The sequence below is a fragment of the Protopterus annectens genome, chromosome 2.part0 (genome assembly GCF_019279795.1).
Source record: "Protopterus annectens isolate FY-2018-M chromosome 2.part0, PAN1.0, whole genome shotgun sequence".
Classification (NCBI taxonomy): domain Eukaryota; kingdom Metazoa; phylum Chordata; order Ceratodontiformes; family Protopteridae; genus Protopterus; species Protopterus annectens.
The window spans coordinates 1,664,025,866-1,664,040,101 of record NC_056728.1 but is presented as its reverse complement, the minus strand read 5'-3'; the positions used below and the strand labels follow the sequence as shown (position 1 = coordinate 1,664,040,101).

The 14,236-nt window shown below is 36.3% G+C and overlaps 1 protein-coding gene across 2 annotated transcripts in view; it reads right to left on the bottom strand.

The window, feature by feature from the left end:
- The window catches only part of GALNT7 (polypeptide N-acetylgalactosaminyltransferase 7), a 1,380,380-nt gene that overhangs the window by 106,209 nt on the left and 1,259,935 nt on the right, over positions 1–14,236 (bottom strand). For both annotated transcript variants that reach the window (XM_044061719.1, XM_044061717.1), the window contains exon 11: positions 9,910–10,038. In XM_044061719.1, coding sequence (XP_043917654.1) covers positions 9,910–10,038 — 129 coding nt within the window. The remainder of the gene's footprint in view (positions 1–9,909; positions 10,039–14,236) is intronic.

Below are 14,236 nucleotides of genomic sequence, written 5' to 3'. Positions count from 1 at the left end.
TAAGGCTACGATCCGTTTTACCTACATAGAATTTGCTGCGCATGCAGCATATAGCTACATAAACCACATGACAAGTGTCACAGGAGGCCTGAACTCTGATGGTAAAGGACTCACCTGTGTCCGGATGTTTAAAAATACTGTCACTCGAAATATACATACAATATTTACACTGCCCACATGGTTTTGTGCCACCCATAGCCGGCCTTAGGCATAGGCCAACTAGGCAGCTGCCTAGAGCGCCACCATGGCAGGGGCGCTTTTCCAATATTTATTTGGTGTAGGTAGACCAGGATAGGGGCACCGAGTCATGTGGGGGGCACCATGGAGCTTTTTTGCCTAGGCCACCATTTGACCTAAGGCCGCTCCTGGTGCCACCTACTAATTGCAGACTATTATCTTGTTTATTAGTGCAAAGTCTATTTTTCAGTGATCTTTTATTTCTGAAAGAAAACTGTGGTCTATTGCCTACAATGTCTCTAATTTGTTGGTCTGTCATTAAAATATCCCAATGATCATTTATGACATTAGTATATAAAGAGACATCTCTAGTGTAACTGAAAGACACTATTAGTTTATTATCAATTCTATGTTTTGTTCTAAATGATGGACTTGAGAAATAGGGCTTAGCTGTAGTATCCCTTAGCTGCCTAACTTTTGCTGAATTCATGCTTATCAAGTTTGTCTCATAACCTCTTTCTGCTAACTCAAGTTCAGTTGTCATCATTTGCCTTTCATAGTCATCACTCTTTACATTTAGCCTGGAGGCCCTAAAAATTGGTTTCTGGCAACATTTGTAAATATAAATTCGGGATGCATACTATTCCTACTTAATAACTGGTTAGCGTGACCCTGCTTTCTAAATAACTTAGTAGAAATGTTACCATGTTCATCCTTATCAACATATACATCTAAAAAATGTATACCTATCTCTGAGACATTTAAAGTGAATTTTAAAAAGTCACTAGAGCTATTAACATATATTTTAAAATCACCCAACAGTGATATTGACCCTTTCCAAAGGAGGAAGAGGTCATCAACAAACCTCCTGTAAAACAAAATGGATTGGCTAAAAGGACCTGTTAATAAATGTACAGTCTCCCACACTGACATGACAGCATTAGCATAGCTATTAGAGCAGGAACTACCCATAGCGACCCCATGTTTTTGTCTAAAAATCTCATTATCAAACGTAAAAATATTGTTATTAAAAACCAAACTCAATAATGTCATAATTAAACTAACATTTGCTTCCGTAAACTCATCATTATTACTGAATAGTTTTGTTACATATTCCAAACCAACATAGTTTGGTATCATTGTAAACAAGGAAACTACATCTAAAGTAAACAAAAATTTGCCATAATAATTGCTAACATTCAAATCACTATATAAATCACATAAAAAATGTTCAGTGTCTCAAAATTATTGGAGACTTACTTATCAATTTCCAAAGATGTTTCTCCAAATAAATAGAAATAGATTCAGTACTCCAATTGTGACCCGCAACTATGGGTCTTAAAGGAGGTTTAGTGGGGTGCTTGTGTATTTGAGGGTATCCCTGAATGATAGGTATTGAAGGAAATGGTGTATTAAAATATTTGGCCAAATCGCTATTAATCAGACATGCCATTTCTAGGTACTTAATAGTCTTAGAAATATTGTTAACAATAGTATCTACTTGAGAACAGGTAATAATCTCATAAAACTTGGTATCACTTAACATATCAAACATTGCATTATTATAATCACTTTTATCCATGACTACTGCTTGGCCTCCTTTATCAGCTGGTCTACTGACCAACTGATCATTACTTTCAAGTGTTCGCAAGGCATTAAATTCCATTTTACTTAGATTGTGCCACTCATTATACCTTCTAAACTTCCTTTTCTGCTGACACACTATAGATGTCCGATATACAAATTTGCTCAAAAGCATTGACTAATATATTTTGTTTAGGTACATATGTACTAGGTTTTTTAAAACAAATATCCGATGAATTCTGTCCATCAAACATCATTTTTAAAGTCAAGTTACGAGTAAACATCTTTACATCAAATATGGCATCAGTTATAGACATGTCTGAAGCTGGTATAAACGCTAGTCCCTTTTCCACGACCTTACGTTCAAAATCTGAAAGACAATGACTAGATAAATTAAAAACTACTGTCTTACTTGTTGTGCATGTTGGAACGCTCTTTTGATGGTATATGTACTGTCTATTTCCTCGTTCATTTTCCGTTTGTTCCGTGTGGTACTCCTGCCCCTTTGTTGAGTCTGTGGTTGTCACCCCCTCCTGTTGCTTATAGATCTTTCCCTCATAGGCAAGGGAAACTTCAGATCCAGCTCATTTAGATCTCTTAAAAAGGATGATTAGAGTCAAAGCATGTCGTAATGTCCTCGGACGCCTTATGTACATCAGCAGTGACAATAGTTTTTTTCTTTGCTCCCAGAGCAGTATCAGTCAGGGTCATTGCAATATTCTGTGTCTCAGAAGTCACATCAGGTATTCCAGTAAGACCCCACACTTAAACCATTAACCTCTGTAGATACAGCGTCCACTTCTGTTGTTACTTCCGTTTGGTCTCGCAGACCGTTAGTGGCAGAAATCACTTGTATGGGCGGGTCTGATGGAAATGTACATGAATTGTTTTCAAACTCACGTGGCCAAGTGAAGATATTACTGGCTGTAAAATCTTTGCGGTCCCTTTGGAGTTTGTTAAATTTGAGGGACTAGCATTTATACCGGCCACAGACATGTCTATAACTGATGCCATATTTGATGTAAAGATGTTTACTCGTAACTTGACTTTAAAAATGATGTTTGATGGACAGAATTCATCGGATATTTGTTTTAAAAGACCTAGTACATATGTACCTAAACAAAATGTATTAGTCAATGCTTTTGAGCAAATTTGTATATCGGACATCTATAGTGTGTATCAGCAGAAAAAGAAGTTTAGAAGGTATGATGAGTGGCACAATCTAAGTGAAATGGAATTTAATGCCTTGCGAACACTTGAGAGTAATGATCAGTTGGTCATTAGACCAGCTGATAAAGGAGGCCAAGTAGTAGTCATGGATAAAAGTGATTATAATAATGCGATGTTTGATATGTTAAGTAATACCAAGTTTTATGAGATTATTACCTGTTCTCAAGTAGATACTATTGTTAACAATATTTCTAAGACTATTAAGTACCTAGAAATGGCATGTCTGATTAATAGTGATTTGGCCAAATATTTTAATACACCATTTCCTTCAATACCTATCATTCAGGGATACCCTAAAATACACAAGCACCCCACTAAACCTCCTTTAAGACCCATAGTTGCGGGTCACAACTGGAGTACTGAATCTATTTCTATTTATTTGGAGAAACATCTTAGGAAATTGATAAGTAAGTCTCCAATAATTTTGGGAGACACAACATTTTTTATGTGATTTATATAGTGATTTGAATGTTAGCAATTATTATGGCAAATTTTTGTTTGTTACTTTAGATGTAGTTTCCTTGTTTACAGTGATACCCAACGATGTTGGTTTGGAACATGTAACAAAACTATTCAGTAATAATGATGAGTTTACAGAAGCAAATGTTAGTTTAATTATGACATTATTGAGTTTGGTTCTTAATAACAATATTTTTACGTTTGATAATAAGATTTTTAGACAAAACATGGGGTAGCTATGGGTAGTTCCTGCTCTAATAGCTACGCTAATGCTGTCATGTCAGTGTGGGAGACTGAACATTTATTAACAGGTCCTTTTAGCCAATCCATTTTGTTTTACAGGAAATTTGTTGATGACCCCTTCCTCCTTTGGAAAGGGTCAATATCACTGTTGGATGATTTTAAAATATATGTTAATAGCTCTAGTGACTTTTTAAAATTCACTTTAAATGTCTCAGAGATAGGTATACATTTTTTAGATGTATATGTTGATAAGGATGAACATGGTAACATTTCTACTAAGTTATTTAGAAAGGAGTGTCACGCTAACCAGCTATTAAATAGGGATAGTATGCATCCCGAATTTATATTTACAAATGTTGCCAGAAACCAATTTTTTAGGGCCTTCAGGCTAAATGTAAAGAGTGATGACTATGAAAGGCAAATGATGACAACTGAACTTGAGTTAGCAGAAAGAGGTTATGAGACAAATTTGATAAGCACGAATTCAGCAAAAGTTAGGCAGCTAAGGGATACTACAGCTAAGCCCTATTTCTCAAATCCATCGTTTAGAACAAAACATAGAATTGATAATAAACTAAGAGTGTCTTTCAGTTACACTAGAGATGTCTCTTTATATACTAATGTCATAAATAATCATTGGGATATTTTAATGACAGACAAACAAATCAGACACATTGTAGGCAATAAACCACAGTTTTCTTTCAGAAATAAAAGATCACTGAAAAATAGACTTTGCACTAATAAACAAGATAAAAGTCTGCAATTAGTAGGTGGCACAAAACCATGTGGACAGTGCAAATATTATATGTATATTTCGAGTGACAGTATTTTTAAACATCCGGACACAGGTGAGTCCTTTACCATCAGAGTTCAGGCCTCCTGTGACACTTGTCATGTGGTTTATTTAGCTATATGCTGCGTGTGCAGCAAATTCTACGTAGGTAAAACGGATTGTAGCCTTAGAGAAAGGTTAAGAGAACATCTTTACAATATAAAGAAATCTAGTATTACGAATGCTTTAGCGAAACATGTTAGTAATATAGACATATAGCACACTTTCAAGTTTACAGTGTTAGGTAGAAATTACACTAGCATTAGGGGTGGTGACATTACAGCGAGAACAGAAGAGATAGAGGCACAGTGGATAGTTAGACTTAGAGCCAATTTTGGCCATGGCCTCAATGAATATGTACCTTTAAAACCTATTTTACAAAAAAGACCTTTACGCAGATGACATAGGTGTGTATTATTAATGTTTATATATATCATGTTTATAATTGTTTTTATTTTTCCATTATGTTTTTCTATACTGATTCTGTATTTTTAAAAATTTTTAAATCTTAATTGGTGTCATGTGATATTAATGACTATATAAGGTGTGTATTTTATACTTCTCATTTATATGTACCTGATGAAGCTACTGTGAAAGCGCTTGTGCTGAATAAAATAGAGCTGCTCAACATTTTTGGACTTTCTTTGAATATTCACGCTTTTTGCATTTGTTGGAGCCAGACCTTTCCTACTGTTTTGTTTGTTTTATACTTTGTGTTTAAGCAAAGGTATCCAGTGCTTTATAGGTATCATTTTGTTCTTTCACATTTCCAAAAATGTTGTTTCCCAAAGTATAATTTCATTGAATGCCCTGAAGTGCATTCTCGAGCCTTGGGAATAATACCGTTTTTCTGAAATAATTTAATCGCATCTTTTTCACTACTGGGCAAATCCCACAGACACATCTTCACAGGACCAATTTAGATATGTTTTTAACCTACATTGAAGAGTAGCACACACTTCTGTGACATACACACACCATACCTCTCAACCTGGAAACATCAAAAATCTGGACAAGGCCCATGAAAAATAGGTACAAATCTGTACGCTGATTAACATCTAATTTGCATACATAATTATGTAACCCCACCCACTCCAGTGGAATTGTGGGATACCAACTTTCGAACGCAAATTGAAGAACAGACAACCAAAACATGGCACCAGAGTCACCCTGCAGCCATTCCAGTGTCCTGTTACCTGGCTATTTTGCCACATTTATTTACCATAAACACTACTAATCTATGCATACTGCTTTACTTCTACAATGATCATCATCTGGTAAACAAGGCAATACCATCTCACAATGAAAATAGGCTTGACATTAAACTTTGCCCTTGAAACTCACATTCATTGAAACCCACACACACCACATCCAAAGAAAATGCATCTGGCCAGTGGTGGATAAAGATTACCTTTGGGTTGTTTTAACTGCTATTGTAGCAGTCTTTAAAATATGAAATAAGTCGGACAATATTTTTAAGTGTTTAGGAAAGGTATATCGAGAAGGGTTACCACAATGGCAAGGCAATTGTTTTGTTGAAGAGTTGTATAGCATAATGGGAGACACAGCCATCAGCACAACTCAACACATTTTGGCCACCATTGTGATATCAGTTAAGAAAAATTTGCATGTTGTATATCTTTGCACATAAATGTCATGTGCAACAATCCTTTTAACCTTGAGAGAAAGCAGTCATGTCATCTTGGTCAGTTACCATGTTATATGTGGGAGTTGTGATAGCTGCCTGGATTGCCAGCAGACACACTGCAGATGATACTGTGTGTGTTACACACTACCTGTCATATGATAGAGTGGTACCCTTTGTGGTTCACTTACCCCTTCACTGTTCACCAGATGGGACATTTTAATGTGGGTACTCAGAGAAATGGGCTGTATAACAGAAATCCTGCATGGTGTTGGCTGTCTCATCTGTGGTATGTGGGAACCACACATAATACCATGCTTCAGCATGTGGGGAGCAAGAAACTGATGGTAGTATTCTCAAAGCAGATACCCAAGATACCCCACTGTGTCCCCAAGTAGGGTACTAAAATGTCCTTGTAGCTGACATATTTAAAGCTACACTACAGCTAAATTAGTACCCACTGGGATAAGATCTTCATGGGATTTCAAAGATGACACATATCCACAGTGTTTTGCATGGTGTCCCTACTCACACAGTACTGGTCCACAATATCAATGTGGTGGAATGTGTCCATGAAGTGTTAAGCATGGTCAGATGGCTGGGTGTCCTAGGGGGAATGATGTGCCCCACCATGCACAGCAGAAATAAGAGCTTGTTACACACATTAATGAGTAATTAAGCAGCCCCTAACATTAATTAGCAATTCCTTTAACATGAATACATTCATAGATTAGTACTAGGCTAACTGATTTTGTGAGCCATTTTTTTTAAGTCTAGCCAATCATCCCTTGTGAGACTCAAACCTTGCATCTTGCGTTTGTAAGGCAAACATTTTAACCATTAGGTCACCCTTCAATTATATAGTGGGCATGGCTCCACTGTTTATCCTTTATACATTTAGGAATCACTCTGTCTTTTTGTTTGTCTCCTTTGCATATCCTGAGTCACCCATTTTAATAATTCCCCCATTACCATAATATTATATGGTAATGCTACAATATTGCTTCAAGTTTAGTAATCTGTAGTAAAAAAAAACTTTCCACTTATATCAGCATTATAAAATATAGTTTAAATATTTTAATAAACATCTGTGATCATTACCAAGATGTACAAACTGTACACATAATTAGCAAAAGTGATACAATCAGTATCAAAGCATTAGAAAATATAAACATCATAAACATAATATATACTATCTCTCAACTTTTACCAAACAATATCTGAATAAAACCTGAAAGAAAATTTGTAGAGGAAGGCCCCAAAGTAGGGACAGCATTTAAATATTGCCCTTATACAGTTAGAAAGTTCCTAGAATAAAATGATTTGTGTTAATATGCATTTTCTGAAGGCTATGAAGTCTGAAACTTAAATATATGTCATTATTTAATGACTTCAAACCACAAATATTATGAGGAACAGATCAGAAATATGAAGCAAAAATCTGGATATTCTCTGAAAATCTGAACAGTTGAGAGGTATCATATGACCTATCCATATATTAACTGTCTCTCACTTATCTCCATTAAGATATTTGCTAGCTAATTTCCTTAAAACCACACATTTCATAGTGCTTCATCATCATCAGGTATGTCATACACACTCAGAGTGTTTAAATAACATTTGTAAAATATAATCAAAATTAAGTACTGCATTTCAGCAGGCAAAACAGCATGTCGAAAATCATGAAATGTTGAACATCACAGTTGAAAAACCTAAGAATATGTATGAATATGAAAAAAAACTGGAATCTTCTAATAGTACATTAGAAGAATGCCTGTCAAAGTGAAATGTTCTAACCAAAACAATATATACATAACAAATAAACAAGCAACAAAGAAAACAAACAGAAAAACGACTTCCTTGCTCTTACTGTACCATTCAGCCTTCTGCACTACTTAAAAGCTTCAAGCTCATGTATACTTACAATCAGCTGTATTATTAGGCAATTCACTTTTTCCTCTGAACAGACGCCTCCTGTTTTAAACCAAAAATCTCATGACTCTAGGTTACATCTTTATCCCTAAGTACATAAAAGTCATGTTTAGGGAAAGCTTGAACAGGGACTTGAATAATCTGGTCATCATAGCAGACAAAGTCCCATGGAACAGTGGAAGCTAATTTATTTGTAAAAAATAACCACTGCTGGGCACAAAATATATTTTTAACAAAGTTGAGAAGCTTAACTTACATCCTAATTCCCTATCATACAAAATGCATCCTTCCATATAACTCTGTTTCTCTTAGCTACCAAATCAGCCAGAATACCTAATCCGTTTCAGACTAACTAAGCTACAAACTAAACTAACATCACCCAAAGCTTCCCCTTAATGTTTTCAGCCAGAGTCAGTGGCAGCCTGGATGCTTCGCAATACCTAAAGAATTAAAAAAAAAATGCCAACTCTACCATTTTTGTTTTTAGCAGAAGTCAAACTTTTAAACCATTATCCAAGAGGCTGCACATCATACTCAATTAAATCTGCCCAGTGCGCAGACAAGTCATATTCAGAGACTTACGTGACGGTGGTGTTAAATCTGCACTGCAGCACGGCTTGAAAATGACTCCATACTCCGTTAAATCTGCCCAGATGAGACGAGACGAGTATTCCATCCATATTCAAACAGAAACAAGCGCGCGAGTATTCAAGCAACTGAACGACATACAAATTGGGTCACGCACATCTCAGCTTAATTCCGACAGGCTGACGGAGCTGACGTCATCGCGCACGTGATGACGTCAGCTCCGAAAGCGCGGAATTTAAAAAAATAGCTTCAAAAATCGGAAACGAAGGGGTACCACTCGGGAATCGTGGCACCCCTTCACTGGGACCCCAAAATTCGGTAAAAACCGAGAAATTCGGGACGGTTGGGAGGTCTGACACACACACACATTTCACAACACACTTTGACAACAATTCTTGGCACGAGAAACGAGAGTAAAGCAGCTGCTCTTGAACCGAATAATCTGGTTGCAATAATACGCAAGTACCACAAACTGATAGCCTTACATTATTCAGGAAGTCCCTTAATCCCCATCTACTTAAGGGAAATAGATGTAACTGCTTTACAGACGTAAGTTAAGTGATTTATATCCAGTTTCACCTTTCATCCTTACTCTCTAATGAATGTGTGCTTTTTACATCTACTAGCAATGCTAGTGCTAATTTCTTTCTCATCCTCCATATTATCTATATTCTATTATTTATACATTTGAACAATGAGCTTTATGTTTGCATAATCTCACCATCTTTATATTTCTATTTGCTTGTATGACCTGTGTAGTAGCTTACCGGGTTAGCAAACGTTAAATAAAACATAGGACACACGGGGAGGGTTGTTAGTCATGGCTGATAAATACAAAAAAAAAAGTATGTTGAATTGGATGACCCATTCCTTGGTATTTAAAACTACTAAAAAGGGTAGTAATTCAGCAAACACAATATCAAATGTTACTGAAATATGTTTTCTATTATTTTGATACACAAAGCAAGTGAAAATCACCATACAGCAGAATCAGTTTTCTAGTGTAAGTAACTGGAAGACAACTATGGATATTATTTATTGATTTGTGGAAAGTATTACATATGTATAAGCTGATAGATTACACTTGGTCAAAGTGATTTTTGGTACACTTGCCTCCACTATGTAACATCAGTCATTAGAAGTATACAAAATAAAATGCACATAAATCCAACACAATTCACAGCAACAAAATATAGAAATGAAGAAATAAAATGTGTACCTTAAAATACTGCCACTCTTTATATTCATTCAAATTGCAGTGTGTGATCATGACTTTCCAACCATCAGCAGCTCTTGTTAGGCACTGGTCATACTGCATAAGTTGATTAGCTTCATTGATTCTAAAAAGCTAATAAAACAGAAACAACAATTAAGCTAAAAGACACTGAATTTTTAATCGGTGTTAAGGCATAATAACTTCCCACTAGTACCTGACCCAAAACAAAATTAAGTTTATTTTTACCATATATTAGAACACAGATTAGATGAAACAGAATGAATTACTGTCTGAAGATAATTCTAATACTTTTTAATATGAAATTACACAACATGGGTAAATTCTGATTGGCAAGAGTCTACTTCTGTCTTTAGTAGCCTAAGATACAATTCAAAATGCAGTGCTTCCACTACATAAGACAGATAGCTTTTTCACAATGACAGTCTCTCTGAATTTCCTTAATATTGTAACAAACGTTTTTTGTGCGATATATATGTTTACAGCACTAATGGTATTAGTGCTACTGTGCTGGCTTATACTGGCCAAGCAGAATATAAAATTATTTCAGATGACTTCAAAATGTATAAACATGCTCACTGACACAGATAGCCCTGAAGTAGAATATATGTAAATATTGAGGGCATGGGATAGATGGGATGGGAAATAAAACAGTGTAGAAGATAACTTATACCATCCTATGCCAAGTCTAGGTATGGGAACACTTGAGATATGCTGCGACCACTGCTGTTCTTTTGGTGAACACCCAGGGGGCTGTGGTGAGACCAAAGGGCTGTTCCTTGAACCAAAAATGACTGGCTTCCAGAAAGAAATGGAGAAATCTCCTGGTCTGTCTCGTTATTTTGATATGAAGGTATTCATACTGGAGATCTATAGAGCACATCCAGAATACTGGAGGTCTATAGAGGACATCCAGTCATCCTTTCTCACAAGAAGTAGAATGGACTGTACCACGGCCATCTATAACTTTGTCTGTTTTACAAAGTGATTGAGGTGACTTAGGTTCAAAACTGACCTGAGATCTACTTTTTTTAAACTAAAAAGAACCTGGAATAAACTACATATCATAACTTGTCTGGGGGAAACCTGATAGATAATTCTGAGACAAACATAAATGAGGATAAGGAGTCATGTTACAGAAAGTATATAAGATGACAGTGACTGACACTAATCTCATTATATGTCAGTGGAATGGGAGTACACCACTACTTCCTTATATCTAGAATGACTCAAAGCAGACTTGAATGTATTATAGGAAAGAGAAAAGGTTGAATAAAACAAGATCATGTTGATATGTAAAGCCCCACTAGCAGCCATTTGTGTAAAAACATATTACAAATTGATAAGAAGCAGCCAGAATGATTTACAGGCTTTAAAATAGCTCAGAAAAAGATATTGTGAAAAAAAAGAGATTTTTTTTTTAGTTATAATGTGGAGTTGTTTTCTTAAGTCTATCCATGTATCCCAGTTGTGATTCAAACCCTGTAGCTTTTGTCTGTGAGATAAGTACCTTAACTATTATACCAAGTCCCAAACCTATTCTTTACGGTCATTACTCTCATTAAGACTCTGCATCTAAAATCCCACAGTCTCCTCCTGCTTCAATATCATCCCTTTCCATTTTGAATTATAACCTTCTACTTGTGTTACGTATTTGAGCCGTAACTGTGTAGCTGTAAAACATCACTTCAAATCAGGTAATCCTAAACCCATTTATCTATTGGAAGGATCAACTTATCCCATTTAACTCTTGTCCTCTTTCCCTCTCCAATAAATTCCTTCAACTCTTGTCCACAACTTCTCCTCTGGTTGATAAAAACGTACCTGACCTGTACATATAAAACTAGAGACTAAAAACATTTTCACAGGTTGTATCTATTTACATCTATAAACAAGAGCTTCCAGTTTCAATTTTTATATTCTCTTTTGTTTAGTCTCTTCCCACATACCCTTAGCTGCCATAACAGAAGCCTTTTTAATCCATACTCCTAAATGCTTAATCTTATCATGTCCCCATAAATACGGGTATTGCTGAACCAATCTGTGTATCAGTACATATTTTACAGCAATAGCCTTTGTTTTATCTTCAATAATTTTATATCCCCAAAAGACTTGAAACTGTGTCAAAATGTTCCACAACACTAAGATGTTCTTTTCTGGTTTTATCAGTTACAAAATGATATCATCGGCAAATAAAGCCAACTTTTCTCAATTACTGTACCAATTATATCCTTGAATTTCTGAGTCCCTTATTTCCTTCGTCAATGGCTCTAAATATAAATCAAAAAAAGGGGGAAGAGGACTCTCCTGCCTGGTTTGTTCAAACACAACTCATCAGAGAGGAATGCCTCCCACTTTAATTCTTGCCTCCAATCCTTCATATATCCTCATAATTAACCTTATCATTATATCAGGGAATGCAAATGCTTCAATTGCCCTACTCATAAAAATCCAATCTTACTCTGTTGAATGCTTCATCTGCATTAAGACCCACAAACAACAGTGGTATTTTTTTATATTCTGCTTCCCTCTTGATCATCACTGCTCTATTAAAATGTTTGCCCCCCCCCCCCTCCATAAAAGCAAATTGATCCATATCTATCAATTTTGGCAACACCTTTCCCATGCTTTTAAAAGGTAGTGTAAACATAACACTTTATAAGCAGTTTAAAATTGAAATGCATCTATATAAAGTTGAGTCCGACAGGTCTTTTATCGTCTTATGGTAACATAGCCACTGCAATTTTCTTTCCAGATGTTGGTGCTTCCACGACTACCAAGATTGCTGCACAGTGATCAGCAGCTTCACTTCAGCTCTCCCCATATGAAAACAGAAACTGAGACAAAGGGGTGTCACTGAACTTAATTCTGGGGAAACATTCAGTTACTGGCTAGTAAGTATACTGCCTGGATACCAGCAAAGGTGAAATTTAGAAAAACTAAATAAAAATCAATCAGAAAAGGTAAGAGAAAACATTATCAGGGAAGGATTCTGCAGCTGTTCATCAAAATGCAGTTCAGGCTTCAGCTTTGGTTCAACAGGTGGCTTCCAGTAATTTAGAGGAAAAATAAATGTACTCAGAGGTAGTTAAAATAAATGAAACATTGAAGGAATGCATCAACTCAAATAACAAAAGGCTGGAAATATAGAAGAAGCTTTAAGTAGTTCAGATGAACTGATAAAACTGAAAAATTCACAGATTGAAATGAAGAAGGTGGCTTAGTAAGAGCTTTTCAAGAACAGCTGTTTCAAAAATAGTAGTGTTATAGAAACTGGAGGAAATTACTGTATTAATTTTTTGAAAGCATACACAAGCAAATGGACTGTTTTTTCACAGCAGTAATATTAATTGAAAGGGCACACAGACTGTATGTGTCAAACCTGGCCATGAGAAAGCAAGCAAATCCTATATCAGCAAAGATGCAATCATACCAACAGAAAGAAAGTACAGTTTTGTACCTACCATAAATGTAGATGTTCGACTGTTCACACTGCTGCGGTCATTACACTTGGGTTATCCTGCTGTCAGGCGGTCCCGCAGTCGGCCAGAGTTCCAAAGTCTTGGTCCGGCGTCGGTTGCTGTCGCTTCTTCCCTGACGTCAGTGCGCCAGGGGTATATAAGATGCATCCAACGCCATTTTCTTCAGTTTTTCTTGCCCCAGATGTCAGGTGCCCCCAATAGGTAGGCAATACATATTGTTAATAAAAAATATACATATAAAATAAAAAGAATACCTTCTGTTACAAGCAAATACACCACAAAGGTTGTATAGGATAGAAAGGTATAGATAAGTCCAGCTAGTTCAGAGGGGATGGAGGGAGGGTAACCTGGACTGCAGCAGTGTGAACACTCGAACATCTACATTTATGGTAGGTACAAAACTGTACTATGTTCATCGTGTTACACTGCTGCAGTCATTGCACTTGGGTAGAATCCCAAAGCTAAGATTGGGTGGCTGGTCCATAAAGAGTTAGGATTGGCTATGAGGCCCTGCAGAATTGCAGTGGCAAACCCTGCTCTGGATTTAGAGTAAAGAGGCAGGTGATAATGCTTGGTAAAGGTGTGCACTGAAATCCAAGTTGCAGCCTCCAAAATTTCCTTGGTAGGTACTCCTCTGAGAAAGGCTGTTGAAGTGGCTGTTGCCCTGGTGGAATGTGGCCTAATGGTATTTGGGACTGATTTTCCATGCTGTGTGTAGCAGTAACGAATACAGTGTCCTATCCATTTGGATATAGTCTGCTTTGAGATAGCCTTGCCCTGTGATCCTGCAGCATATGCTACAAACAGTTGCTCAGTTTTCCTGAAAGCTT